This window comes from Gallus gallus, chromosome 28 (genome assembly GCF_016699485.2).
Source record: "Gallus gallus isolate bGalGal1 chromosome 28, bGalGal1.mat.broiler.GRCg7b, whole genome shotgun sequence".
Lineage (NCBI taxonomy): Eukaryota > Metazoa > Chordata > Aves > Galliformes > Phasianidae > Gallus > Gallus gallus.
This window is the reverse complement of record NC_052559.1, coordinates 4484921-4508688: the sequence shown is the minus strand read 5'-3', so window position 1 is coordinate 4508688 and position 23768 is coordinate 4484921. Positions and strand designations below refer to the sequence as shown.

The 23768-nt window shown below is 60.8% G+C and overlaps 4 protein-coding genes across 12 annotated transcripts; 2 read left to right on the top strand and 2 right to left on the bottom strand.

The window, feature by feature from the left end:
* Window positions 1–696: 696 nt before the first annotated feature.
* Window positions 697–2852, bottom strand: PEX11G (peroxisomal biogenesis factor 11 gamma). Of its 2 annotated transcripts, NM_001006340.2 has the most exons (5): window positions 2761–2852; window positions 2488–2676; window positions 2230–2408; window positions 2094–2144; window positions 697–1822 (listed from the first exon to the last, which is right to left on the bottom strand). In NM_001006340.2, the coding sequence occupies exons 1-5, from the start codon at window positions 2824–2826 to the stop codon at window positions 1594–1596; spliced, it is 714 nt and encodes a 237-aa protein (NP_001006340.1). In that variant the 5' UTR covers window positions 2827–2852; the 3' UTR covers window positions 697–1593. The 2 variants fall into 2 exon arrangements, with proteins under 2 accessions (NP_001006340.1, NP_001384244.1); NM_001397315.1 differs by lacking the exon at window positions 2230–2408.
* Window positions 2853–2868: 16 nt separating this feature from the next.
* C19orf45 (chromosome 19 open reading frame 45) lies at window positions 2869–8045 on the top strand. Of its 5 annotated transcripts, XM_040653811.2 has the most exons (9): window positions 2869–3450; window positions 3933–4036; window positions 4218–4312; window positions 4394–4509; window positions 4826–4944; window positions 5162–5363; window positions 6300–6385; window positions 6514–6684; window positions 7820–8045. In XM_040653811.2, exons 1-9 carry the CDS (start codon window positions 2910–2912, stop codon window positions 7883–7885), a joined length of 1500 nt encoding a protein of 499 aa, XP_040509745.1. In that variant the 5' UTR covers window positions 2869–2909; the 3' UTR covers window positions 7886–8045. The 5 variants fall into 5 exon arrangements, 4 of the variants coding, with proteins under 4 accessions (XP_040509745.1, XP_003642940.5, XP_040509746.1 ...); XR_005842176.2 differs by lacking the exon at window positions 6300–6385 and having other exon boundaries at window positions 7820–8027; XM_003642892.6 differs by lacking the exon at window positions 7820–8045 and having other exon boundaries at window positions 6514–6896.
* A 122-nt stretch (window positions 8046–8167) lies between these two features.
* ARRDC2 (arrestin domain containing 2) lies at window positions 8168–14378 on the top strand. 2 transcript variants are annotated; one of them, XM_001233359.7, is made up of 8 exons: window positions 8168–8565; window positions 11681–11747; window positions 11868–12015; window positions 12258–12360; window positions 12528–12784; window positions 13005–13164; window positions 13279–13430; window positions 13518–14378. In XM_001233359.7, exons 1-8 carry the CDS (start codon window positions 8301–8303, stop codon window positions 13569–13571), a joined length of 1206 nt encoding a protein of 401 aa, XP_001233360.2. In that variant the 5' UTR covers window positions 8168–8300; the 3' UTR covers window positions 13572–14378. The 2 variants fall into 2 exon arrangements, with proteins under 2 accessions (XP_001233360.2, XP_015155653.1); XM_015300167.4 differs by lacking the exon at window positions 8168–8565 and adding an exon at window positions 11116–11421.
* Window positions 14379–18905: 4527 nt separating this feature from the next.
* Window positions 18906–23396, bottom strand: IL12RB1 (interleukin 12 receptor subunit beta 1). 3 transcript variants are annotated; one of them, XM_025144369.3, is made up of 14 exons: window positions 22335–23396; window positions 22059–22228; window positions 21838–21992; window positions 21695–21740; window positions 21489–21599; window positions 21324–21406; window positions 21028–21244; window positions 20775–20945; window positions 20599–20700; window positions 20372–20512; window positions 20141–20296; window positions 19930–20026; window positions 19775–19856; window positions 18906–19702 (listed from the first exon to the last, which is right to left on the bottom strand). In XM_025144369.3, exons 3-14 carry the CDS (start codon window positions 21964–21966, stop codon window positions 19322–19324), a joined length of 1716 nt encoding a protein of 571 aa, XP_025000137.2. In that variant the 5' UTR covers window positions 21967–21992; window positions 22059–22228; window positions 22335–23396; the 3' UTR covers window positions 18906–19321. The 3 variants fall into 3 exon arrangements, with proteins under 3 accessions (XP_025000137.2, XP_025000138.2, XP_040509724.1); XM_025144370.3 differs by having other exon boundaries at window positions 18906–19699; XM_040653790.2 differs by having other exon boundaries at window positions 18906–19699; window positions 20141–20284.
* Window positions 23397–23768: the final 372 nt, after the last annotated feature.

Below are 23768 nucleotides of genomic sequence, written 5' to 3'. Positions count from 1 at the left end.
AATTCGGGCAAGAGCACAAAAAGGTGCTTAATATATATAAAAAAAAGGGCTTACTAAAAATAAATACTGAGCTGCAATAGCTGGTGGCAGCTGAGGACAGCACAGGGCGGCAGCTGCAGCTGTATCAGACGTTCCACCCGTCTGAGACTGCAGGAAGAACACGAATCCTTTGCAGACGGTGACTGCCACCGCTCCAAGCAGTGCTGCATGCAGACGCTCCCGGATCCGCCACCAAACGCTGAGCAAAGGCAGCAGTGCGTCCTCTGCGGCAGCGGGGCGAAGGTGCAGGAAGGCAGGCAAACAAGGCAGCAAGGGCAGGGCAAAGGGCAAAGAGCACCAACGCCTCCTTATGCGCCCTGCACAGAGGCAGCTTCTGCTCTTTCTTACACACACACAAAAGCCAAACATCCTGGCAGGGTGGTCCGTATGGTACCGAGTAACGTGGAACACAAACGCTGCTCAGATTGAGCAGAACTGTTTCCAGAAGACCCATCTCTGTGAAGAACTCGAGCAGTCAGGTGCTCTGCATCCTTCCACTTGAAGGAAGATGGGCAACAGATGGTCTCTGCCTGCCCGTGGGTGCTGCAGCAACACAGCACAAATGCCTTCCGTTGCCTGGAAACGGTTTGGGGCTTTCTGAAGCCAGATAAATAACATTTGTCCACTTATCAGAAGTAATGATGACCCAAGGCCACCTTTGAAGCATTTCTCATATTTATTATTGGCACTGTTTAAAAACATGATTGTAAAACTCACTCATGCATTGCTTTGACCAGTTATTTCAAACATGATTAACATTTTCTTTTTCCTTTTTTCCTTTCTAAGCCCGTTGGCTCTGGCAGAGCTCGGTGGAAGAGCTCCACCCGGTGGCCTTCCACAAAGGCACAGCTGGAGCTTCAGAGCACCTTCTGGCTCTTCTGGTTTAACAAAGAAGTCTCAATTCATGACGTTTTTCCTCGAGTAGGAAGGCTGGAAGAAAGCTCGGCAAGGCACTGCATACAGCTGCTGCTGTTTCCCCCACCACCTCTAAAGAAATGCAGCAGTCACAAGGAACTGCCACCCACCAGCCTCCCTCCACCACCCGCTCCTGTTTGCGTTCGGGGCATCACCTGCTGTGGGCTCAGACACCAAAACATCTGACAGAAAAACTTCCATCATCAAGGTCACCTCTGTGGCTCAGGGAAGCCCCAAGTGCTGGGCCTGGAGCTCACAGAATCCATCCCCTGGAAGTTCTGAGTCAACAATCATGGCCGTTTCCCCACCAAACACTTTGTGCTTTTACATGAGAGCAGAGACTGGAGGGTTCCATCTATCTTTTGAAGTACAGGAAGGATGGAAGTGACCACAACCTTCTTTTCCTCTCTAATCAACCCTATCAGATTCTGGTTTTCAGAGGATTCACCCGAAAGATTTCTATGAATAAAATTTGTCAGCCATAAGTAATCCTCTCTGTAACAGAGCTTCTGATTACGCTCTCAATTACAGGATTCATGGAATTAGAATCACTGGCATCCAGGAAAGTTAAAATCCAACCTACCTCACTAAATGCCTTCTTACCACATTAAAATTGGGTTTCAGAGGCATAATTATAGCTCACGCAGCTCCAGAACTGCCCCTTCCAGATGCCTGGTAGATACTGATCAGGGAGGAGATGGTCCCCAGGAGCCCCACTAACCACGGAGGGAACCGTCCGGCCCACAGGAACCCCGGTGGCAGCCAATGGACAGCATTGGAGAGATCTGCCAAGTTACTAACGATGTTCAGAACTTCAGCCTTCACTTGGGCTCGTGTTTTCTGTTGACTCTGTGGTGAAGCTGGAGTGCTGGAAACAAAAATGATATTAGTGATGGTCTACCGTACCTGGAGGTGTTCAAGGCTGGGCTGGATGGGGCCCTGGGCAATGTGATCTAATGGCTGTAACCCTGCCTGGGGCAGGGGGTTGGAACTTGATGACCTCTGAGGGCCCTTCCAACCCAAACCTATGATCCTATGATCCTATCAGCCTACAATTCCATGCAATTATAGCTCACAAATGGGAATAAATAAAAATATGTGGGTGATAACAGGCGTAGAACCAGGGAGAGGAATCATACCGCTTCTGCTGCCTCAGCTTCCTCCTTAACTGGAACAGGATTCTCAGGGATCTGCAAAGAAGGCAAACCGAGGTCATTTCTGCAGAGCAGCAGTGGGGATCGGAGCCGAGGGGCCCTTCCCGGGGCCGCCGCTCACCGCAGGGTGCCCAGCAGCAGCGAGAGCCCCCAGAGCGCCGTGCTGGCGGCCCACCAGCGCTGGGAGCGGCCGCGGATGACGCCGGTGTCGGCCGCCCAGGCGACGTGCTCGCAGGGGTAGTAGAGCTGGTCGGCCACGTTGCAGAGCACCGACAGCCCTCGCACCAGCGCGTCCTCGTCCTGCGGGGAGCACACGGGCACACCCTGACGCCTGCGGCCTGACGGCCTCCTCCCGCCGCGCCCCACGGCCCGCGCTCACCTTGGGCCCCAGCCCGTAGGCGCGGCTGTGGCTGAGCATGGCGAAGTCGTCCAGCAGACGCAGGACGGTGCGGCAGGAGCTCAGCTGGGCCGACACAGCCAGGAGGCTCCCGGGCAGCCCCTCGGCGGGGCTCTGCGTCCCGGCCAGCGCGCCGCCCGCCAGTTGGCAGCCATAACACAGCGCACGGACCTGCGGAGAACGGCCCGGTGAGGGCAGGGCCATAGGGCCGCAGGGCCGCACGGCCTGCTCCGCCCGCCCGCCCGCCGCACTCACCACACGGTCGCGGCCGCGGTACGACTCGAGCGCTGCCACCAGCGCGCCCAGCGCTCCCGCCGCCATAGCAACGCCCCCGGCCGGGCTGCCGCGCGGGGCATGCCGGGAGGGCGGCGCCGTTGCCATGGTGACGCGGCCTACGCGCGGGGATGGCGGCCCGGGCCCCGATGCCGGGCCCGATCCCGGCTCCTCTCACGGGCGTTCCCTTCCTGAAGGCCTCCCACCTGCAGCTGGGCGCCTCCCGCGGCGTCCCGCAGGAGAACAGTCGGCCATTTTCTCACGTTCAGTTCCCCCCTTTCTGGGGGGATCACAGGCCGACGCCGGCCGAGCCGCCCCGCAGCGGGGACGTGTTGGGCCGGAGCGGGGCTGAGGGCGGGGGGCGCTGCTCAGAAACGCGCCTGGCGTTCCCGGAGAAGCCCCTGCAGCGCGTCGTCCCCACCCTTCCCCCAGCGCCGTGCATCCGTATGCACGCAGACCCCCGCATTCGCATCTGCTCCTCAGCAATGAGGGACAGCTACCCCTACCCCGCAGCCCCCCCCCCACAACCCGCCCTCCCCAAGGTGCAGGAGAGCAGTGATAGAGTTCTTTGTGGAGACAGAGAGAAAATCACACTCCCTCCATCAGTCCACACCACCTCATATCCAGCACACGAGGTCCACCCTGCTGCCAGGGCGCGTCACTCACACAGGGGTGAGAGCTCCCACGTTAAGGGCTGCGTGGGATCCCCACACAGGGACTGGCGGTGGCCCGGCTCAGAACCGTGCTGCCAACCATTAATGCTGCGTGGATGTTCTGCCTTCTCTTTTTATAACTGAATTAATCAACCTGATGCTCATAAAACAGCTTAGACATGCTAACCAGGGCGCTCACAGCCAAGCGTTTCCAGCAGAGAGCTGGAGATCTCTGCCTGCGGTCACCTCAGGCGTTGCTGTTCTCACACCAAGGCTGCATCACTTCTGATGCACCACATCCACTTTGGAGGACTTCTGATGCAGTCCTCCATGCTGCAATCTGGTGTTAAATGCTCTGCCATTCCACGGTGCTGAATCAATTTGGGAGCAGCTGTCTTGAGAGTATAGCTTTAATCTCAGTCACGTTTCCTTACAAATGTAAATAGAGCTTCTTTTTTATTTATTTAAATAACACCAGTTCCCCTTCTGGCTGTTTGGCAGGATGTGATCCCATTATTAAAGGGGATGGACAGCCCTATTACCATACTTCTCATCAAACGGAGTTTAAGGGTGAATACAGTCCACCTGCACAGCCAAGTGAGAAGGTAATAACATGAGTTTGGGGATGCCCAAGGCACAGTTATCAGCACATTGCCATGTTGAATTCTGTCCTGAGAGGGATCTGATCTGTGCAAGTGAAAAAACAGCAGATGGAAAGACAGAGGTGGGAAACAAAGGGATCGTGCTTTGAGCAGCAGTTTTATAGCTCTGTTTGCTTCCCTTCAGCACAAATCTCGCATTAAATTTGGGGATCCCAGAAGCAGCGGATCTACGAGTGAGCAGAAATATGCCTACACTGCCCCAGACAAAAGGGAGCACAGGTATTCAGCATGAGCATCCCTGGGAGCTGCTCTTTCTGACAAGCACTGATATTTAAGCAGCTCATATCTGATATCTTGCAGGTTCTATGACAAGGAATGCGCTGCCTTCCAGATCCACCACACAAACATGCAGCTAGGGGATGGTCGCACCAGGTTCTCCACCTCAATGTCAGAGCTCTTTCCAGTACATAACGCAGGTAGGGTGAGTCTGTGATGCAGAGACAACATACAGACCTCTGCTAAGGTTTATAACCAGCTGAACAGTGTTTTTTATCACTTGGCCTTAATAATATAGATAAAAGATATAATACATGACTATCATATGTATACACATTTTTAACATTTTATTGTTTGTACATAGTCAGTATTCTCACAACGGGGCTCTGTTTCATCCCTGGCAGGTTAAATAGCTGTATTCATTCCTGTGCTCTATTGCATGTGGAGAAACTGCTGTAGCTCTACGGTGTCCAGCTTCTGGGGTGCTCTGACATCCTTAACTCTCGCCTTTGCCAGAGCCTGTAGCTATTGCCTGCCTGAACAGAAACACTTCATCCATCCCCAGAGGTGATGAAGACCCGGAGAGAAATCATGCACTGGCAAGAATGACCACGACACAGTTCTGCTACCCAGAGGTCTGTTCCCATCCTTGCTGTGTGTTTATCTGGTGGACAGTCTCTCTGTTTTTAAGCACACTATTCTAGCACTTTCTTAGGCCACTGTTGTCCATTCTCCCCTTTCCATGCTGGCTGGCAACACAAGACTCTGGGCTATGTGGGGGTGTGATGTGAAACAAGGCACCTTTCCCAGCTCCAGCCTACTTCTGTTAAAGCCAGCCATTGTGTTCTGCAGACTGGCAGGTGGAACTTCTCACCGAAGCCTGACTTGCTACTGCAGAAACATCGAAGCAATGTCTGCTTAGGAGATGACCGTTCAGGCTCCTGTTTCTTCAGCACAACGCAGCACTCAGACTATCAGCCACCACACCAGCCCCAGAGGGTGACAGGAGACAGCAAGAAGCACCGGGACAGCCACATCCCCTTCAACTACTACAGTAAGGCCAAGTTGCTCAGGCTGTCCTGGTGGTGAAGGAAGCCTGTGAGGTTCTCCTGGGTCTGTGCAAGGAAAAGCAATGCCTGGAGCTCTGGGAAAGGAAGCAGCTCAGATATCTTGGGTTGGGGATGGCAGGAAGGCATGGGTGCAGCTTCAGTGTCATTAGTAAAACGAAGCCATTACTTTGAAATCAGGCAGAACAGCCACGCTCAGCCCCTTGCCTCCTGCTACACAGAGCGACTGCTCATCTCAGGCACTTTCACCTCTCCAGGAGACATCTCTCTTATTTGTCACCTGGATGCCTGTGTGAGCCATAGTCACTCACTACTATTGTGTAGTAATTGTTAGCACGTTCAGGTGGTGGCATGAATGTTTTCTGGGACACAAACCAGTGGCTTGACCTTTCTCTCTTGCTATATTTGTTTTCTGAATTTACTTTGCATTTGTATTTGGGGGAGGCAAGAAAGGATATGAATTAAAAGCTGCTTCTGCAACCTCAGGAAGAGATGCAGTTTGAGCTGGTCATGGGAGGCATTAAAATCCTCCTCTGGCACTGCTCCTGTTTCTGATGACCAACAGTCTGCATCTGAGAGTGGTCCCTTCATGCTGCGTGTCTGTTTTTAAGCCATTTCTTTTAGATGTGGAGCAGATAACAGTCAAAATTGCCCTTATAATTGCCTTCACACCTAGTATATGAAATGATATTCCTATGTCTTCCACATGAATTTCTTCATTTATCTCCTCACTGAGAACTGTCAGTCTGCAGCTGTTTGCTGGGCAAAGGTTTTCTGTGAAGGGCTGACTGCAAAGTCTGTCTTTGCCTCTTATTAATGGAACGCCTGCAGATCTGTGACTGCAAGACAAGCTGCAAAGCTTTTCTGATGTTGCCTCCCAATTTACTGGCTTGAATTATCTTTTTACTGCAATCCGTGAGCAGATGAAAATCCCATCACAACCACGCAGGCTACGCTGGTCCCACACAGACAGCAGAAGCAACGACTCTCTGAAGACATGCTACAGCAGGTACAGCATTAACAGGCCAGCATTTACCACGGGCAGGTTTGGGAAGAGGGATTATGCAAAGCAAAGCTGTAGCCACCCCATGAAGTTCATGTTACCACCCATGCCCATGTGCTGCTCTCTCTCCTCAGATGAAACGCTCACACCTGGTGCTGCCCTGGAAGGAGCAGAACTTCTTCAGTACTGAGCAGAAGGATGAGTTCACACCCAAGTACGGAGACACAGCAGAAATCCAAGCAGCAAACTCCCACGTGAGCTGCGTCCCACTGGGGACCCTGAAAGAATACTGCTCCCAGAGAAAGGTGCTCGTCACACCGTGATGCTTTTCCCTTCTTGCCCAGAACTTCCTGCAATATCAACTGCCTGTGTTGTGTTACCTAGCTGTTCTGCTGCTGCTGTTCTGGCCCTGCTCCTGGCCCAGCTGTGTTTTATTACAGGGAACATTTATTTCAAGAGTTGAATGAGGACACAAAGTGTTGTGACAGCAATAAACACCAAGGGATTGGCACAAAGACATGGGTGACACCTCTCTCTGGAGTTGCAGGATCCATGCGGAGTGCCTCCAGGCGGGTGCAGGGGCAGGAGGGAGCAGGCAGAGCGGGGGAAGCTCAGGGGAAGGGTGAGAGATCAGAAGCGCTGTCAGGGCTGTGTGTGGGCTGGAATATTCCTGTGTCATCTGTTTGGATTTTGGTGTCAAGGCCCAAAACCAAAGGTCAGTGAACAGTAGGGCAGAGAAGCAGCCCTCCCCAGCTTATGATCAGTGGGGCTGTTTTCCTAGCAATAAGCAGAGTGTTTCTGTTGAGTTGATAACTCCGGGGGATTCCCTGAATGCTGAGCTTGCACTAACTCTGGTGGGGATGTAGGTATTTTAAAGGGAGGCCAAGTGAGCAGGGCCAGCTGCTGCCTTGACACAGCTGCCACTTCACGAGCTCTTCTCAGCCTTTTGATGCAGATGGATTTGATTCACGTGTGCCGTGAGCCAGCACTGCAGTATTAGAACAGGGCTTGTTAACTCGTTTCCAACTGCCGCAGTCTGTGTGTGAGTGGTGGCTGAGCTCACAAACTCCCTGTGCTTTCCTCTTGAGATTTGACATTACACCTCTTGGGAAAGGGATGTTCTTTGCTCCACGTGTACTTGAAAGAAGCTGTGTACTTGAGCCTTGCAGATTCCCACAGCTGCTCCTCACAGTGTCATTTGCTGGCATTTTGCAAACACCTAGATTCAAATGTATAGATTGCTTCACTGGGTGTAGTAACAGGGACTTGCACACACTGTAGGTCTGCCCCATATTTTTAATGACCATAAGTTGGCATTGCTACCTGTTGTGCTACTGCAGAAACAGCCACTGTTCCCCGGGGTTAAATGCTGAGCACCAGCTTTCGGTGGTGAGCTGCTGCTGGGGGTGGGCTGCAGTCGTTCACTTTCTTTTCTTGTAGATCTTGATGCAATTTCAGACACAGAAAGTTCTGCTGGCTTTTGGGGAAAGGGTCTTTGCTTTCTAAGCCCCACTCCAACCACTCACAGAAATGCCTCAGGACTGCCTGAGTTGGGAAGGCCAAACAGACCCCGCAATGTGAAACCAGCACAACACCCCTCCCTGCAGACGGAGCCACCAGCACGTACCCACGGCACATCAACAGCGTCTGTGACTCAGAGATAAGACGAAGTGACGCTACTTCTTCGGTTTAAAAGCACTGTCACTTACCTCCTCGGCCCCCTCCTTGGCACCGCACCAGCCTCGCACACCAGGTCAACATTAAAACGTCACCACAAAGCAGAGTCTCAGTCCCACTTGGGGAGCCGGAGGGCTGAGACAGAAAGGGGATTTTGGTTCAGCCTTTGCTCTTCCTTCCCTCCCCTGGGAGGCTGCTCGTCTCACTTGCCTCAGGAGCTGCAGGGCTGAGCAGGCCAGCAGCAATGCAGCCCCCGGGGCGCTTGCGGAGCTTGGTGGTGGAGCTGGAGGACGGGAGAGCGTGGGGAGCCTACGGCAGCGGGGAGCTGCTGCACGGCTGCGTGCGGCTGGAGCTGCGCGGCACACTGCGCCTGCGGGCGCTGGAGGTTTGTGCTCGAGGGCGTGCGGTCGTGCACTGGTTGGAGAGCCGCAGCGTGGGGCTCAACATCGTCTATTACGACTACACCGCCTTCCAGACCTTCCTGAACCGCCGCCACCAGCTCATCCCCGGTAAGGCTGGGGCTGGGGAGCAGCCCTGTGCTGCAGGGTGGTGGGTTGGGACCCCGCGGGCTGCAGGCCTCACTCCGGGCAGATCTCTGCCCTCCTCGCGCCGGTGCCATCTGCAAGCAGTGTTCTGCCTCTTGACCTCTGCCGAGGGTTTCTGCGAGGCTGCCTGCAGACTCGAGGCCGGTGAGCACGAAGGGCTTGTGGCTTTTGTTCTGTTTGTGCAGGGAAGTGCAAATACAGGGTCTGATCGCAAGTGTGGAAAGAGCACTTAGGAGCTCAGTAAATATTTGTTTTCAGTTTTCTGATGCTGGAACCACTTGCCCAGCTGGTGTGTTGCTTGGATCTGCTGCATGAGTACCAGGCACTTGAGTTATTTGTGTAGTTGGGATGAAATGATCCAGAGCCAAGCGACATGGGACATGTCAGCTGTCTACCTGCTCATTAACTCTGCCTTACAGAAGTGCACAGCTTCTATCCTCCCCCACAACGATACCGCTGCAGCTGCTGTGCCACAGTCATTGCTGCCATAGGGTTTCCCTGATACTGAAATCCATGAGGGCATTTCACGGTCCAGAGGCAGTGCCTCGCTGCCGATGGAGGGGTCACAGAGCCATGAGAGCTGCCTGCCTGGAGCTGCTCCTGTCTCCAGCCCACACTGTAGGGCCATATGATCTTTTTCGAGGTTACTGTGCCTTACCACCTTGCTCTGAACATCTTCATTACTCTGGAGTATGTCTTTTTGGCAGCAGCCCTTCTGTGCTTTGCCCCATGGCAGCTGCAGCCGTGTTAAGCATCCCAGTAACAGTTCAGGATAGGGCTGCCTGGAGGAGGGCTCTCAGCCAAAGGCTGGGGAGTCACTGGCCCTGCGCTTCTGCAGCATGGAGCTGGCAGCAGTATGGGGAGCAAGGAGCCCTGTGGATGTCATTACATCACCTACACGCTGCTTCCTTCTCTGCTTTGCGGGGGACACAGGTCTGTGATCACAGGAGTGATGTGGGCTGGGAGAAACGCTGCTCTGCAGCCAGAACTGCTCCCATGTATCCATCCTGCTGGGTCCTGCTCTGTGCCTCTACCACCAGCAGCACAGAGAGGGGCTGGGGAAAATGTGCTGCCATCCGGGGGTCCCATGACTGCTCCCTCTTTGCTTCCTGATGAGTTGGGCTGTGTTTGGGAAATGCAGAGTTTGTCATGGCAACGCAGCAGTGCAGAGCAGTGAGCCAGGTGGAGATAAGTGCGCTGTGCTGCGCTCACTGGGTTTATCTGCAGCTCCCTGGCAGAGCAGTGAGCGTGGGATTGGCGTGCTGTGCTCCCAGACAGAAACCATGGAGAAGTGTTCAGGGCCATCACATGCAGAGTGTGCCAACGGGTGGCAGGAAGGAAGGGACGACAGGGCTTCATGGGCAAAGGCAAGGCCCTGGGTGCACCCACACGGGGTGCCGGGAGGGGTCTCACAGTGCTCTGTGAGCAATGACCCTTCTGTCCCAGCCTGGGGGGCTGCAGCCGGCCCTGTGTGCGCGGCTGAGGCTGGGGCTGGCTGCAGTTGGCTCGGCTTTGTATCAGGTTTGGGCTCCCAGAATGCCGGGGAGGTCCCATGGATGCAACGTGGGACCCCACGGCACAGGGAGTGGAAGGGGCTGCAGCCGTGGCTGAGGCTGAGTCACCGCGGGGGCTGCCCGGAGCCTTCCTGGAGCTCCTTATGCCAGGACGTGCCTCGCTTCCTCCTTCCCACTGCTGCCGCGCTCCCTTCGCAGCGTTTGCTATGATTCATATTTGCTCACGGCAGCAAATGGTCACATAGAGATAATAAAGCACAGCTCCTTCCCTCACACTGCAGACCCACAGCTCCCCATCGCCGGGCTTTGACCCCAACTGCACAGCAGCGATGCTGGGCGCAGAGCGGGGCCCCGCGGGTGAGATCTGTCACAAAGGCAGCACAGGGCAGCAGAGAACCGGCACTCGCCTGGTTAAACAGCCCGGGGAGGATGCGTTGCTCACCGCGTAATTGCACAAGCTGAACGGGAGCCAGTTCTTCATTTCTTAGAAATAAGCGGAGCCGCGGCCCCGCGCAGCTTTCCCCGCACCACCACCCGGCCCGGCCCAGCGCCGCGATCCGCCCGCAGCCGGCTGCGATGCTGGGAACGGCTCCGGGAGGGGCGCGGGGTCCCCGCACGTGCAGCGCCATGGGGGGCGGGGATGGGATCCCGGCGGGGACGGGACTGGGGCGTGGGGGGGGGGGTGCAGCGCTCGCCCCGAGGGGCTCATCCTTGGGGTGCAGACCCCCATCCCGTGGGGCCCCCGCGGGGCTCAGCCCTGAGCCCACCGCACCGCCACGGGGGTGAGCGGGGCCCGAGGCTGCGCAGCGACGGACGGCGGACGGCCGCCGGTCCGAGGAAGCCCCAGGATGGGGTGGGGGGGGGTCGTACCGCCCGCACATGCTCGTTGCGTTGTTTTGCGGCGCCTGCCGGGGCCGCCCCGTCCCGTCCCGTCCCGCCCCGCCCCGCCGGGGCCGCCCCCGGGGCGCGCCGGGCACTTAAAGCGGCGCTGGGCGGCGGCGGGGCGAGTTGGAGCCGCCATCTCTCGGCATGCTGTTCGACCGCCTCAAGCGCTTCCTGATCGTGCTGGAGGGCGCGGAGCGGGGATCGCCGGCCGCCTTCAGCCCGGGGCAGGCGGTGGTGGGGCGCGTGGTGCTGGAGCTGGCGGCGGCCGCGCGCTGCGGGGCGCTCCGGTTGCGGGCGCTCGGAGCCGCCCGCGTCCACTGGACCGAATCGCGCAGCGCCGGTTCCAGCACCGCCTACACGCAGAGCTACAGCGATCAGGTGGAGTTCCTCAGCCACCGCGACACTCTGCTGGCGCCGCCAGGTACGGCTGCGGGCTCCGAGCCCCCCGCGCACCCCCGGCCCCGCGCCCGGTGGGGGTCTCCGCGCCGTGCCCTCCCCTGGCCGGGTGGGCTGCGCGGCCCTGAGCTGAGCGCGGTGTGTGCGGGGCGTGGGGGCAGCGGCACGTGGGGGGCGGTGGCGGTGCAGCCCCGGCAGAAGGATCCCATCGCCTTCGTGTGCTCCATCCCCACGCAGAGCCCCGCGGGTGGGAGATAACCGCCCTCCATCTGTTCTGCCCACAGATAACGGCGAAGTCACCGTCCTGCAGGCAGGAAGGCACGAGTTCCCCTTCACCTTCCAGCTCCCAGAGTAAGTTCATGCTTTGGGTTTCCTTAACGCTGAGGGGAAGAGCCGTCGCTGGGTGGGCACGGAACCTCCGCCACGGAGCTGCCAGCAGAGCCCTCGGAATCACCCCCTTCTCACCTGCAGGACCCTGGCGACGTCCTTCGAGGGCAAACACGGCAGTGTGCGCTACTGGGTGAAGGCCAAGCTGCACCGGCCCTGGGCCACGGTGAAAAAGGTGAAGAAGGAGTTCACCGTCATCGAACCCATCGACATCAACACACCTGCACTGCTGGTGAGCCCCCCCTGCCCGAGCAGAGCCTGTCGGGGTGCGCCGTGCAGCGGGGATGGGCGCAAGGAGTGCAGAGGCCGTCTGCGCCTCCCGCTTTTCGGGAGCTGTAATGCGTTGCAACAGCATCTTGCATAAGGCTCCTGGGAGCCAGTGCTGCTCCCCAGCAGGTTGGCGGTGCCAGGGAAGCACTTGCGTTGTGTTTTATTGATCCTTTCTAAGTAGCCTCTGCATGTCTCCTTTTCCAGGCTCCTCAGGCGGGTGCTAAGGAGAAACTCGCCCGCGCCTGGTACTGCAATCGTGGCCAGGTCTCAGTGAGTGCCAAGATCGACCGCAAAGGCTACACCCCTGGTGAGCACCTCCCTTGGGCACCCGGGGTGAACCTTGGCAGGAGGGGACTTGGGGTCAGCTGCTCGTCCCCGCCGTGCCAACGGGCAGATGAACCCCCGGTGACCCCGTGCATGAATTCCTCGGGGCAGGACTGGGCTCCGTCTCCAACATGTGCGTCTGCTCGGCAGGTGAGGTCATCCCTATCTTTGCTGAGATTGACAACTGCACCAACCGGGCGGTGGTGCCCAAAGCAGCCATCATTCAGACTCAGACCTTCATCGCTCGGGGCACCAAGAAGCAGAAGAAGTCAGTGGTGACCAGCATTGTTGGGGACTCCATCGCTGCGGGGAAGCGCGAGGCGTGGCACGGGCGGGCACTGAAGATCCCTCCGGTGGGGCCGTCCATCCTGCAGTGCCGCATCATCCAAGTGGAGTATTCCCTGAAGGTGAGGGGTGTGTGGGCACCGCTGTGTGGCTCAGCTCTCCGCTGGGTGTTCCCATCTCCTCGGAGCTGTGCTTATTGGGGTCGGTGCTCCGTGCGATGCCTCGTGCTGAGCATCTCCCTGTGTGTCCCACTGCGAGAGTTCCCTTCTTCCTTCGCCCGGGAAAGCTCCGTCCCTCTGGGTGGGGGTAACACCAACAGCTGGGTTTCCCCACTGCCTGCAGGTCTGTGTGGATATTCCCGGCACATCCAAGCTGCTCCTGGAGCTGCCGCTCGTCATCGGGACGATCCCACTGCATCCGTTCGGCAGCCGCACGTCCAGTGTCAGCAGTCAGTACAGCGTCACCCTGGACTGGCTGAGCAGCATCCCTGAGCAGCCCGAGGGTGAGCAAAGGGGCAGGGCACATTCTCAGCCTCAACGAGTTGGGGTATAGCACATCTGAAGCCGCTTCACCTGCATGTTCCCTATTCCTTAACGCCTTTCTTTCTTCTCTTTAGCCCCCCCCGAGTACTCAGCAGTGGTGCCCAGCCCCACAGCTGAGCAGAGCCTGGCCCCGCCGTGCCGCGGTGAGCTCGGGGCTGTGCTGGAAGGGCCCTTCTTTGCCTACATCCAGGAGTTCCGCTTCCGACCGCCTCCGCTCTACTCAGAGGTGAGAACCCCTGCAGATGGGCGCGGGCGGTGTGGGGTGATGCACCCACTGCTGCTGGGGGTCCTGACCCTGGGTTTGGCATTGCAGATTGACCCGAACCCACCTTCAGACGGCATCCGCCCGCGCTGCATGACCTGCTGAGAGGTGCTGACGGCATCACAACCATTGGGCTGCAGTCAGCGTGCCCACAGTATGGTGATGGGCACGTGGTGGCCGTGAGAGCGCTGAGCCCCCACCACAGGCACTGCCCTGTGGGGCACAGAGGGCCGGAACCGCCCCAGGATTTGGGGTTCGGATGGAGCTGGGATGGTGCTCCTCTATGTGTGCTCCAACACCTCCTGCTGTGGAGAGTGGGAGCTCGGAGATGTTGCAGAGATACCTGAGAATATTTGAATCCTGTGCTGGGTTTGGACCCCCGCGGGCGCAGCTCTACTCCTGCAGTCACTTCTCCAGCACTGCTGTTTCCAAAGAAGAAAACTGTCCGGGTGAGGCAGACTGTGCTGCTGGTGAACACAGCTGTGAGCCGGGTGGTGCTTCAGGGATGGCTGGAGCTGCCCTGGCAGCCGGGCGGGGGCTGCAGAGCCCCCCATGGACAACAGTGGGGCAGAGAACATCGGGACAGTGTTATTCCCAAAGCAGCAGAGATCTGCGGTGATGTTTTGGTGCTGTTCCTGCATGGTGGCCCAGACGTGGCCCCTCACAGTGCTCTGTTGGCCAAGGAAATGAGAGGGAAAGCTGCAGTGGGTCCTCCAGGGCTGCCACCAGAGGCTGTGCACCCCCCCGACCCCTGCGCAGAGCCCCGGCCACAGTGCTGGGCATTGCTCAGAGGATTTTCTATTGTTTGTATCACTGACCACTTTTATACTGACCACTCCTTGTCTCTGATGTTACTCTTTTTGTATGACTTCACTTTGGGCGATTTCTCTGAAATAAATTCCTTTTAGCCAACTGCTGCTCTCAGCTTTTGCGCGTGGGGCGTCTCTCAGTCATGCTGGACCTGTGCCCCAGTGCTGCTTCCCCTTTCCCAGAGCTCAGCTGAGTGCTGCTCTGCTCTGTGCCACTGTTCCTCTTCCATGTGGCCTCATCCCCTTCCACCCCCATGGCAGCGCCCGTTGGGTTCTGCTGTGCTGATGTTCCCTGTTGTGCAGCCCCTCTGTGTGCTGTGCTCACAGTGAGCTTTGGGTTTGTTGCACTCCTGCACCCACCCCACGTCTGCTGAGCACAGCAGATCTCAGGGTCTGAAATGGGGCTGAGTCCCACAGTGTCCTCCAGGGCTGTGCTGTGACAAACGCTGCTGCTGGAATGTGACTTTTCCCCCCGGTTTCTCTGTTTGTTTTTCTCCTTTTTTGTTTGTTTTCCTTTTTTTTTTTTTTTTCTTTTGGTGTGTTTTTCTTCTGTGTGTTTCTTTTCTGTTTGTTTGGGTTTTCATTTCCTGTCTTGCATTTTGAACCTTGCTCAGTGTTCGGAGCTGCACCCCATGCCCAGCAGCACTACCACTGCCATGCAGGACCCACAGCTGCTTCATGCACCCTTACCCAAACCTGCCTTTACTTTGCCACCCTCTGGGACAATGACCGGGGTGCTTCATGCTGATGTTGCTTGCAGCTTCACACCCCGGTGCTCTGTTGCTCCCTGAGGCCATCTTTCCAGCAGCACTTCTTGTAACAGCCTCAGGTCTTCCTTGTAAAGCCCCAGCATTGGGTTCCAGTCCCGGAGGGGCTAAAAATACCCCCAGGGACAGAGCTGGCACTCCGTGCTCTGCAGCCCTCAGCTCCAAAGCGCTTCTCCCACAGCCCAGAGCCTCCCTGGTGCTGTCTGTCTGTTGTGTCCCTGCTCTGCTCTGGTGCTGCTTGCAGAAGGCCACAGCACGCTGTGCACCCATGGGTGGCCCTGAGCCGCCACGTCCTTCCCAGGGTGGGTTTCCAACCCCCCCCCCCCACGCCGGCGGCGGTGCTGGCGGGGACAGAATGTGCTACGAGGGCTGCGGATTAACAGCGCGGGCACCCATCCAGCTCCGGGAAAACAGCTCTTCCTCCACCACCTCCCAGCTGTGCGTGTTGGGGGGCCACGTGGTGGGAGCTCCGGTGGGGATGGGGTCCTACAGCTGGGATACGGCTGGGTTTGCAGCCCGGTGTGCTGATGGGTGCGAGTCTGCAAGATACAGGGCCAGCATTGGGACTGACCACCCCCCCATTACCTCCATTATTTTGCGCTGGTTTTGCTCCACTGCTGCAAAACCCGGTTCCTGGAGGACCCCTTCGTGTGGGGACACCGGAGCAGACGGACACACGATGTGTGTCACGCAGCCGCAACACCTCCGAGGGTCTGCTGGTGTGCGCTGGGTGTCACTGTGAGGAAAGCAGCCCCTCTTGTGGGCAATGGAAAATTTTTATGGCTTTTGACTTTTGTCCAATGATTTCAGAGCAGAGAAGCGGCCGTGCACTGCTCACAAACATGTCTATGGGTAAACAGCAGCCACGGGGCCGGGGCTGTGGGTGGCAGAGAGGACCCCCCCTCCCCCTGCAGCCCCAGGTCCTCGCGTGGCATCCCCAGGGCCCTCCCTGCGGGCACAAACACGGGGACAAATATTTTGGCTCTCCTTGGTGGAGAGCCAGGTCCAAAAAAACAATAACAACGATAACAACAAGAAGGAGAAGCCGTGCGGTCATCTGAGGGCAGCACGTGATGGGGGCAGTGTGGGAACCCCCGTGCCCATACCCGGGGTGTGACACACGGTGACATCGCTCCCGGAGGTCCCTTTGCACAAAGCCCCCATCGATGTGCTGTGCTGTACCCAGCAAGCTCGGCAGCAGGCGTGACCCCCATTGCTGGGATGTCAGAGGGTTTACAGTGCGCCGAGGGAGAGGACTTTCCTGATAAGCAGCCGTGTGATGCGGCCGTCCCGTCGGGGCCGGGCCGGGCTGGTTGCGGCCGGCGGCGGCGCGGTTTGCTCCGCTTTCCTGTGGTTCCCAGTGCGAAAAACAGGGAGAGCGCCGGGGAGGAGTTCCCCCGGGCAAAGCAGGAGGACCCGCGGATGTCGGGCTGTTTGCTGCGGCCCCAGCGCCGTGCAGCCGCCGAGGCTTTGCGGCCCAACCCGGCGCTGTTTTCGGCGTCCCGCACCGCCGTCGTCCTCAGCGCGGCCCCGTCGGGCCTCTCCCTGACCCGTTTCGGGGCGTCGGTTCCGCTCCGCTGCTACCGACGCCCGCAAAGCTCCGGGCACCGCGCGGCCCCCCCGACCCCGACCGCCCCCAAAGCGCAGCCGTGACCACAGCGACCCACGGCGCGGGGAGGGGAGCGCTGAGACGCCCCGTTGTGCCGCCCCGTTGTGCCCCCGCTCGGAGCCGCTTTCCATTTCGTTCTGGAAATAACGCTCACGGCAAAGAAAAACCTCATCCTGAGGAGCGAGCGCGAGAAAACAGCAGCGCTGCGCAGTGTGTGTGAGTGTGTGTGTGTGTGTGTGTGAGTGTGCAATGAGTGCCGCTGCTGTCGTCGGTTGCGAAACGCAGCACAGAAATACCCGCAGCTGCAAAACCGCACCGCGCGCGGCCGCTTCTCCGCCCCACTGCACCCTCCGGTGCGCGCACAGCACCGCCGGGGCCCTTTTGGGGTACGGGCCCCCTTGGGGGGGGTTTGGGGACCCTACAACGTTGTCGTTTTTTTGGGGTGCAGCTCCGGAGCTGCGGGATTTGCCGCTCCCTCAGCTCGGTGCCGCAGTGGGGGCTGCAATGACCCGGGGATGGGGGGGGAGGGGGTGATGGGAACCGCACCGCCGTGGGTGCGGGCGGGGCTCTGCTTTGGGGCAGCGCTGGGGGCGGGGATGCGCGGAGCTCCCACGGCCGTGACCGGGAATAGCACAGCCCGGTACGGCCGCGCCGCGTCGGTGACCTCCTCCAAAAATAACGGCGGCGGGGCCGGAATTTGCGCGGCTCGGGGCGTCGGGGCACGCGGTGTGCGGCTCGTGGGGTCCTCGGGTCCGCTCTGCGAAGGACAATATCCAACACAACGCTCGGGACGGCCGCGGCTTTGGGGCGCCGGTGGGGCTGCTGCGTTGGGCTGCGCTTTTTCCCCATTCCTGCGGGATTTTCCCCATTCCTGAGGGATGACTTTCGCTCCTCATCCGCCTGGGAGGAGTCCCACGCTCCCGTGTGATGAATTGCCCGTTCTCAGCCCGCACGTGGCCGACGCCGCAGCGCGTCCGGGTTGTGCGCGGTGCCGGGGTGGCCATTGCGGTGTCCCTGCAGCCGTCCCCGTCCCTGCGCCGCTCCCGTGGCCGTCCTCGGATCGCCGCCTGCGCGGCCGATCCCGGAAACTCCTTCGGAAAATCGTTCTGTGCCGTTTAAACTCATTAGGGAGCCCTGAGCTGCTCATTCGTGCTAATTGCCGTCACACGAGGCTTCATTAATTTTCCCCAGCGCTGCGCCTACGGGCTCTGTGGGTGCACGGGGTCACCGTGCCGCTGGGGACGGGGCTGTCCCCAAAGGGACACGACGGGATGGTGACCCCGCGGGCACGGAGAGAACCCCCGCCCCCCCCCACCCCCCCCCGGGGTGTTTTTCAGGCGGTGCCGGGGACTTGCTGTCCTGCCGCAGTCTGGCCGTCGGATCGCGGTGCCCGTGTCCTGGCCCCGTGCCGGGCCATGTGCTCAGCCCGAGCCGTGACCCCAAAAGTCGGGTTGTAAACAGCGGCCGGGCTGCAACCCGAGCTCTGAGCTGCCGTAACGCAGCACTTCCTCTGCGAGCAGCGGCGAACGCCGCCGCCGGCTGTGCTGCGAGTTGGGCCCACCGCAACTAAAGCCCTAAAAAGAAGCGCTGTGGGGGCCGGGAGGTCTGCTGGCTGCCCGTCCTCCTCCTCAGCCCCACCGCTCGGGGTTTGGAGGGGACGGAGTGGGGCTGCAGCGCTGCGTTAGGGCCGGGGAAGGGTCAGCGCTGTGCTGCGGGGCTGTGCTGCGCTGCCCCATAACCCCGCGGGGTTGGGATGTGCGCGGTGGGGGGTTCGGTTGGGGTCGCTTTGCGCGAGGATGGCGGTGTGCGGCCGCCGGAGGGGAGCGCGGGGCTGCTGCCACCTCGTGGTCCCGTTGGCGGCTCCGACGCGGTGACAGCGGACGCGACGGAGCCCCAAAACGCGGTGACCTCCGCACCCCGGGGTGCTCCGAGCAGCAGCCGAAGGGGGGGAAACCCCTCGAGTAGAGGGACGGGGGAGGGGACGCTGCCTCTCCACACATCTCCCTCTGCCTCTGAAATCCATTTCTGTTTTCTCAGTGCTGATTTTCGCTCTCTCAGCACACACCGGAGGCCGCCTACACCCCCAGCGTGGGGCAGACGGACCACAAACCGCTGCCGAAGGTTCTGCCCCAGATACGGCGCACAGCGCAGCCCTGCCGCCCCCGCAGCCCCACGTGTCTCACCCCACTGCTTGGGGCCCCAGCACCAAATCCCAGAGTTTCCCGACCCAGGTGGGACAAGGAGAGCACCGGAGCACCGCTGTTTGGTTTTCTTTACTTTCACACTCCAGTATTTCAGTGCTCGGCGCCGGGGTTGGCGGTGCCCCCATCCCATGGGGGCAGGGATGCAGTGTTCACTCTCCGATGTGCTCCCAAAGCAGCTTCCTTGTGTCCAAGGAAACATCCCTGCCCCCATACGGGGAGCTGAGCCCACAGCCCCCTGCCCTCATTATTTTGGGCTGCACTGCGCCTCACTGGGTCCCAGCCCTGCGCAGTGCAGTGCAGTGGTGCTCCTGGAAATCAGAAAGCCCCCCAGGAAAGTTCCCGCAGGGCCATCCCTTGGGGAGGGCATTCAGCATCCCACCCGGCTGCTCAGCATCAGCCCTCCCACGCCCTCAGCATCACCCCCTCACTGCCTGAAGGACCCGCTTGTCCCCCATCCCTGGGATCCCTAAGGCACCGCCTTCTCCTGCAGCAGCCCCACTCCCTCCTGATCCTGTGGGGTGATGTGTTTGAGCAGCACAACAGGTGCCAGCACCTGGCTCAGCCCCCACTTCCCTGCATCCTCCTCTGCGGCTGTGGGGTCACAGGTGGGGACCCCCCCTGACCCCACTGGCTCCGGGTACAGCACCTCCTGCTGCCGGTACGCAAAGGGCAGCTCCATATTGCAGTGTGGCTGCAGTGGCTCCGTCAGTTCTTTGGGGCTGAGCTCTGGTGTGTGGGGCCGTGCGCTGGTGGCCGCCTCCTTTTCAGGGCTCAGCTCCATCACCAGCAGCTCCCCGGGGCTGAGCTGCTCCGAGGGTTCCACGAAGCTTTTCCAGGGCTTGTCCTGCTGGGGAGAAGGAGCACAGTGCTGGGAGGTCTCGGCCTCGCAGCTCATCCCAGGGTGCACACTGCAGCTCACCTGGCTCGTCTCGCTGGCTGAGAACCGGAGGGCTTCACTGCCCGTAGGTTTGGGCAAGGGGGGGAAGAGCATCCCATGGAGCCTGGGGAGATGCCGGTGGGGTCAATGCGAGGGGAGAGGGGGCACAGAGGGGCCGTAATGCTGCTGCTTCTCACCTCTTCTTGCTCAGCTGGTAGATGAGGGCGGCGGCGGGGAGCCCCAGCGAGATGCCCAGGTACTTCAGGTTGGAGCTCCACACCGCTGTCCCGACACCTGGAGATGAGTACCTCCGTGTGATGGTGACATCCTGGCCCCACGTCCCCTCCCTGTGCCCAATGGGACACAGGAGGGTCCCCGTGAGAAAGGGAGGAGGTCCCCCACCGTTACCCAGCGCCGGGGTCTGGAAGTGCCACCGGGCACTGCAGGTGCCCCCGCCGCCCGCTGCCACCTCGTGGATGCCCACCCTGTAGGCGGTGCCTGGTTTCAGGTCTCGCAGCGCGTACTGCGATACTGATGCGTCCACTTCACCATCTGTAAGTGACACTGCGTGGGCAGCAGCGCTCAGAGCCGCCCTCCCTCAGTCCCAAAGACCTCCCCGGCAGCGATGCCACCACTCACACGTCACGTTGTCCCCTTCAGCCGCGTGGCACACGCGGTACCCCACCAGCGCCCCGGGGCAAGCAGCGCGTGGGGACGGCTCCCAGCTCAGCACGGCGGCATCGGCGCTGGCGTTGATGCGGACAGAGGCGGCCAATGAGGCTGCGAGGGGTGGGAGAGGAGGTTGAGGGTCCGGCCGGCCCTCTGTGCGGTACCGGCGGGCTGTGACGGCCCCGCTCCCTACATACTGTTGCCGACGAAGCGATGCTGCAGAGCGAAGGTGGCCCAGTCCTCCTCTGCACCGCGGCCGTGCACGGCGAGCCGGTAACACGCCGGCGCTTCCAGCGGCCCTACGTGAGGAGCGGCACCGTCACCGCGCGGCTGCGGCCAGCGGGAGGGCGTTGGGGTCGGGGCGCTGCCGTGCCTGTCTGCCAATGGGAGCTGCGTGCGAGGAACTCCTCCTGCACGCAGTGCCCCGGCTGTGGGGCTCCCGGCAGCCGCTGCCGCTCGGAGCAGAAGGCGAAGCCGCGCGTCGGTGCCTCCCAGAGTGCCATCACCGAACTGCCCACCGAGCTGATGTTCCGGAAGCTGAGCTCTGGGGCAAAGCACGGGGAGAGGAGAGGTGAAGGTGGTGCTGAGCCCAGGAGCCTCGTCCTTTCTGCGGCCCTTTTGGGTACCCGTGTGCTGCTCCGCCGGCACGCACAGCCGCCGTGCAGGGCCGGATCCCGCGGCGTTGGCGGCCGTCAGCACGATCTCGTATGCAGCCCCGCAGAGCGTGAGGTTGTACTCTGTCTCCTCCGGCCCCAACACCACCTCGTCCTCCTCAGCACAGCTGCACTCCGGCATGTGGGCACGCAGTGTGTAGGTGACGTTGCCCTGTGCCGCGCGGGCGCGCTGTGGGGACAGCGGTGTTAATGCCGTGGGGTGCCCACAGTACGTGGGGCCATCGCAGCAGTGCGCCCACCCGCCCTACCTGCCAGCCCAGCTGCAGCAGCCTCTGCCCGTTTCTCCCAAGGTGTCCCAGGCTGAAGCTCAGTGCGGGGCTCTCCAGGATCTCTGTGGGAGGAGCGATGCGCTCACACCGGGCGTGTGCCGGTCGGGTGCAGGGCTGTGGGGTCCCTCCTGGCATCACACTCACCCTCGGGGACGAAGATGGATGTGCTCCAGTCGCTCCAGTGGCTGCTCCAGTGCTGCGTCCTGTGCCGGAGCTGCACCTCGAAGGCGGCGGTTCCCCCCAGCTCACAGCTCACTGCAGCACATCGGGTCGGCGGTGGTGAGGTGACCCCTCCCAGGATGAGTTTGTCCCCCCACCCAACCCTGAGCATCCCACGGGGCAAAACAGACCTGGGTCATCCTCTCCATCCTCACCCTTCCCTGTCTCACACATCACCTGCGGAGAGAACGGTGGGATCGGCCGCCGGGTGACGGTGATGCTGACCCAGGTGCAGGGGACGTGGTGGGTGGGGGGATCTCCTTGGTCCTCTCACCTGCGTCCAGCTGCGGTCACCCACCCGGCGGAACCGAACCTCCCTGCGTGGCGGCGGCCGCTCCCCGTGGTGACACTGCGGCCGCGGCAACCACAGCTGCAGGCGCCCATTGGCCTTAGCGAAGGGCATCTCGTGGGGAGGGGGATCCAGCTTCACTGCGGGGACAGCGCAGCTGTGGTGACCGTGGCGGCCCCCTGCCCTGCCCGGCCCCCGGCACTCACCGGCCTCGTCGAGGTGCAGTGTGATGTTGGGGCTGCGCTCCAGATGCTGTCCCCATTGCGCCTCCACCCAGGCCGTGGCGTTGGTACGGACATAGACCTCGTGCTGCGTCAGGGTGTGCTCCGTGGCGGTGCTCGCATTGTGCCACTGGCACAGCTGCCGTCTCACATAGCTGCAGGGAAAGCGCTCACCCGTGGTGTACAACAGTGGCGCTGTGTCCCCTATGGCCCCGAAAGTCCCCCATGCGCCCCTGGTGGGACGCAGTGCCCCCAACTCACCAGAGCACGAGGACGTAGGTGGTGCTGCCGGCGGGGCCGTGGGGTGGCCAGGAGCAGGTGAAGGGGCCGGAGCTGCAGCGCCTGAAGCAGGAGAGCCCGGGGGGGGGGGTCGGGGGCACCTGTGTGTAGGGAGTCACAGCCGGGCTTGTGGGGGCTTGGGGTAATGGAACTTGCTTGACCTGGGGCCGTGGGGATGGTGGAGGGGGGCCAGGGGCGAGCAGTGCTCCATCTCCCTGTGCCCTGCAGGGCCCTCTGGAGTCCCCTCCCTTCTCCCCCCCGTTACCACTGCGACTCCACACGACCCACAGCGGCGGCCAGGGGTGGCTCAGAGGCCGTGCAGAGGGCAGGCGGGCTCAGCCGGCAGTGGGGCTGTGGGCCCCCGGCACCGGGACGGCCGCGTGCAGCAGGCAGAGCTGCACCGCGCAGTGGGGCAGAGGGACTATAGCAGTCGCGCGGCGATTTCCACCCAAAAAAAGCCGTCTTCTCCCATGGATGCCAAACAGCTCTGCCCGCCAGCACCACCCAAACTCCATTCCGCTGCCCCGCACTGTGCCCCCAGCCCGGAACACCTCCACACGCTGCCACGAAGGCTCCCTGCATGACTCCTTCCTTTATCACCCCGTATCGCTCAGCAAAACCCTCTGCGCTTATCTCCCATCACCGCAGCACTCACCGCCCCGCGCCGGCAGCGCCACAGCCAGCAGCAGCCACCGCAGCGCCGGGACCCCTCCGCGCTCCATCCTCACCACGGCCCCCCCGCGGGGTCCCGACTCCCCCCGGCTCTGCCCCCACTGCCGCTCTCTCCGCTGCTCAGAGCGGCCGTTGCCGGTGTTGGCGCGTGGACCAAAACCAAAAGAGAAAGCAGCGCTGATGTCCCCCGCTGTGCCCGCACACCCGCCCCGGCGCTGCCAGAAGAGCAAGGTAAGCAAAAGAGGTGTTGTGCCGCTTTTGTTTTTCTTTTTTTGGCAACCCCCACGTCGAGACTTCGAAGCGCTGCCCGTATTTGGTGAACCGGGAGCTGCGAGGTCGGGCTGCTCGCAGCGCGGGGCCGCGCGTCCCGGCGGAGCCCTCCGGCCCCGGGCACACGTTGTCCCCCCCTCGAGGCCACAACAAAGCCCCACTGAGGCACAGGGCGCAGCGTCACCGGGCGCCGTGTGACCGCGGGCGGCGGAGCCGGGTGGCACCGCGCACAGAGCGCCGTTGTCCCCGCAGAAAATGTCCCCTTGTCCGCTGCTCCGCGTGGGGACGGCGCGGCGGCGGTGGCGGAGCGCTGTGCAGGGGCGGCTGTGACCCCTCAGCCCACCGCCGTGGGCGCACGCTCAGCCCTGTGGCTCTTGGAGCGGCGTGCTGCGCCAAGCCAAGCTGAGCCGTGCCACGCCGTGCCAGACGAAGCTGTGCTGCGCTGGGCCGTGTTGTGCCAAACTGAGCTGTGCC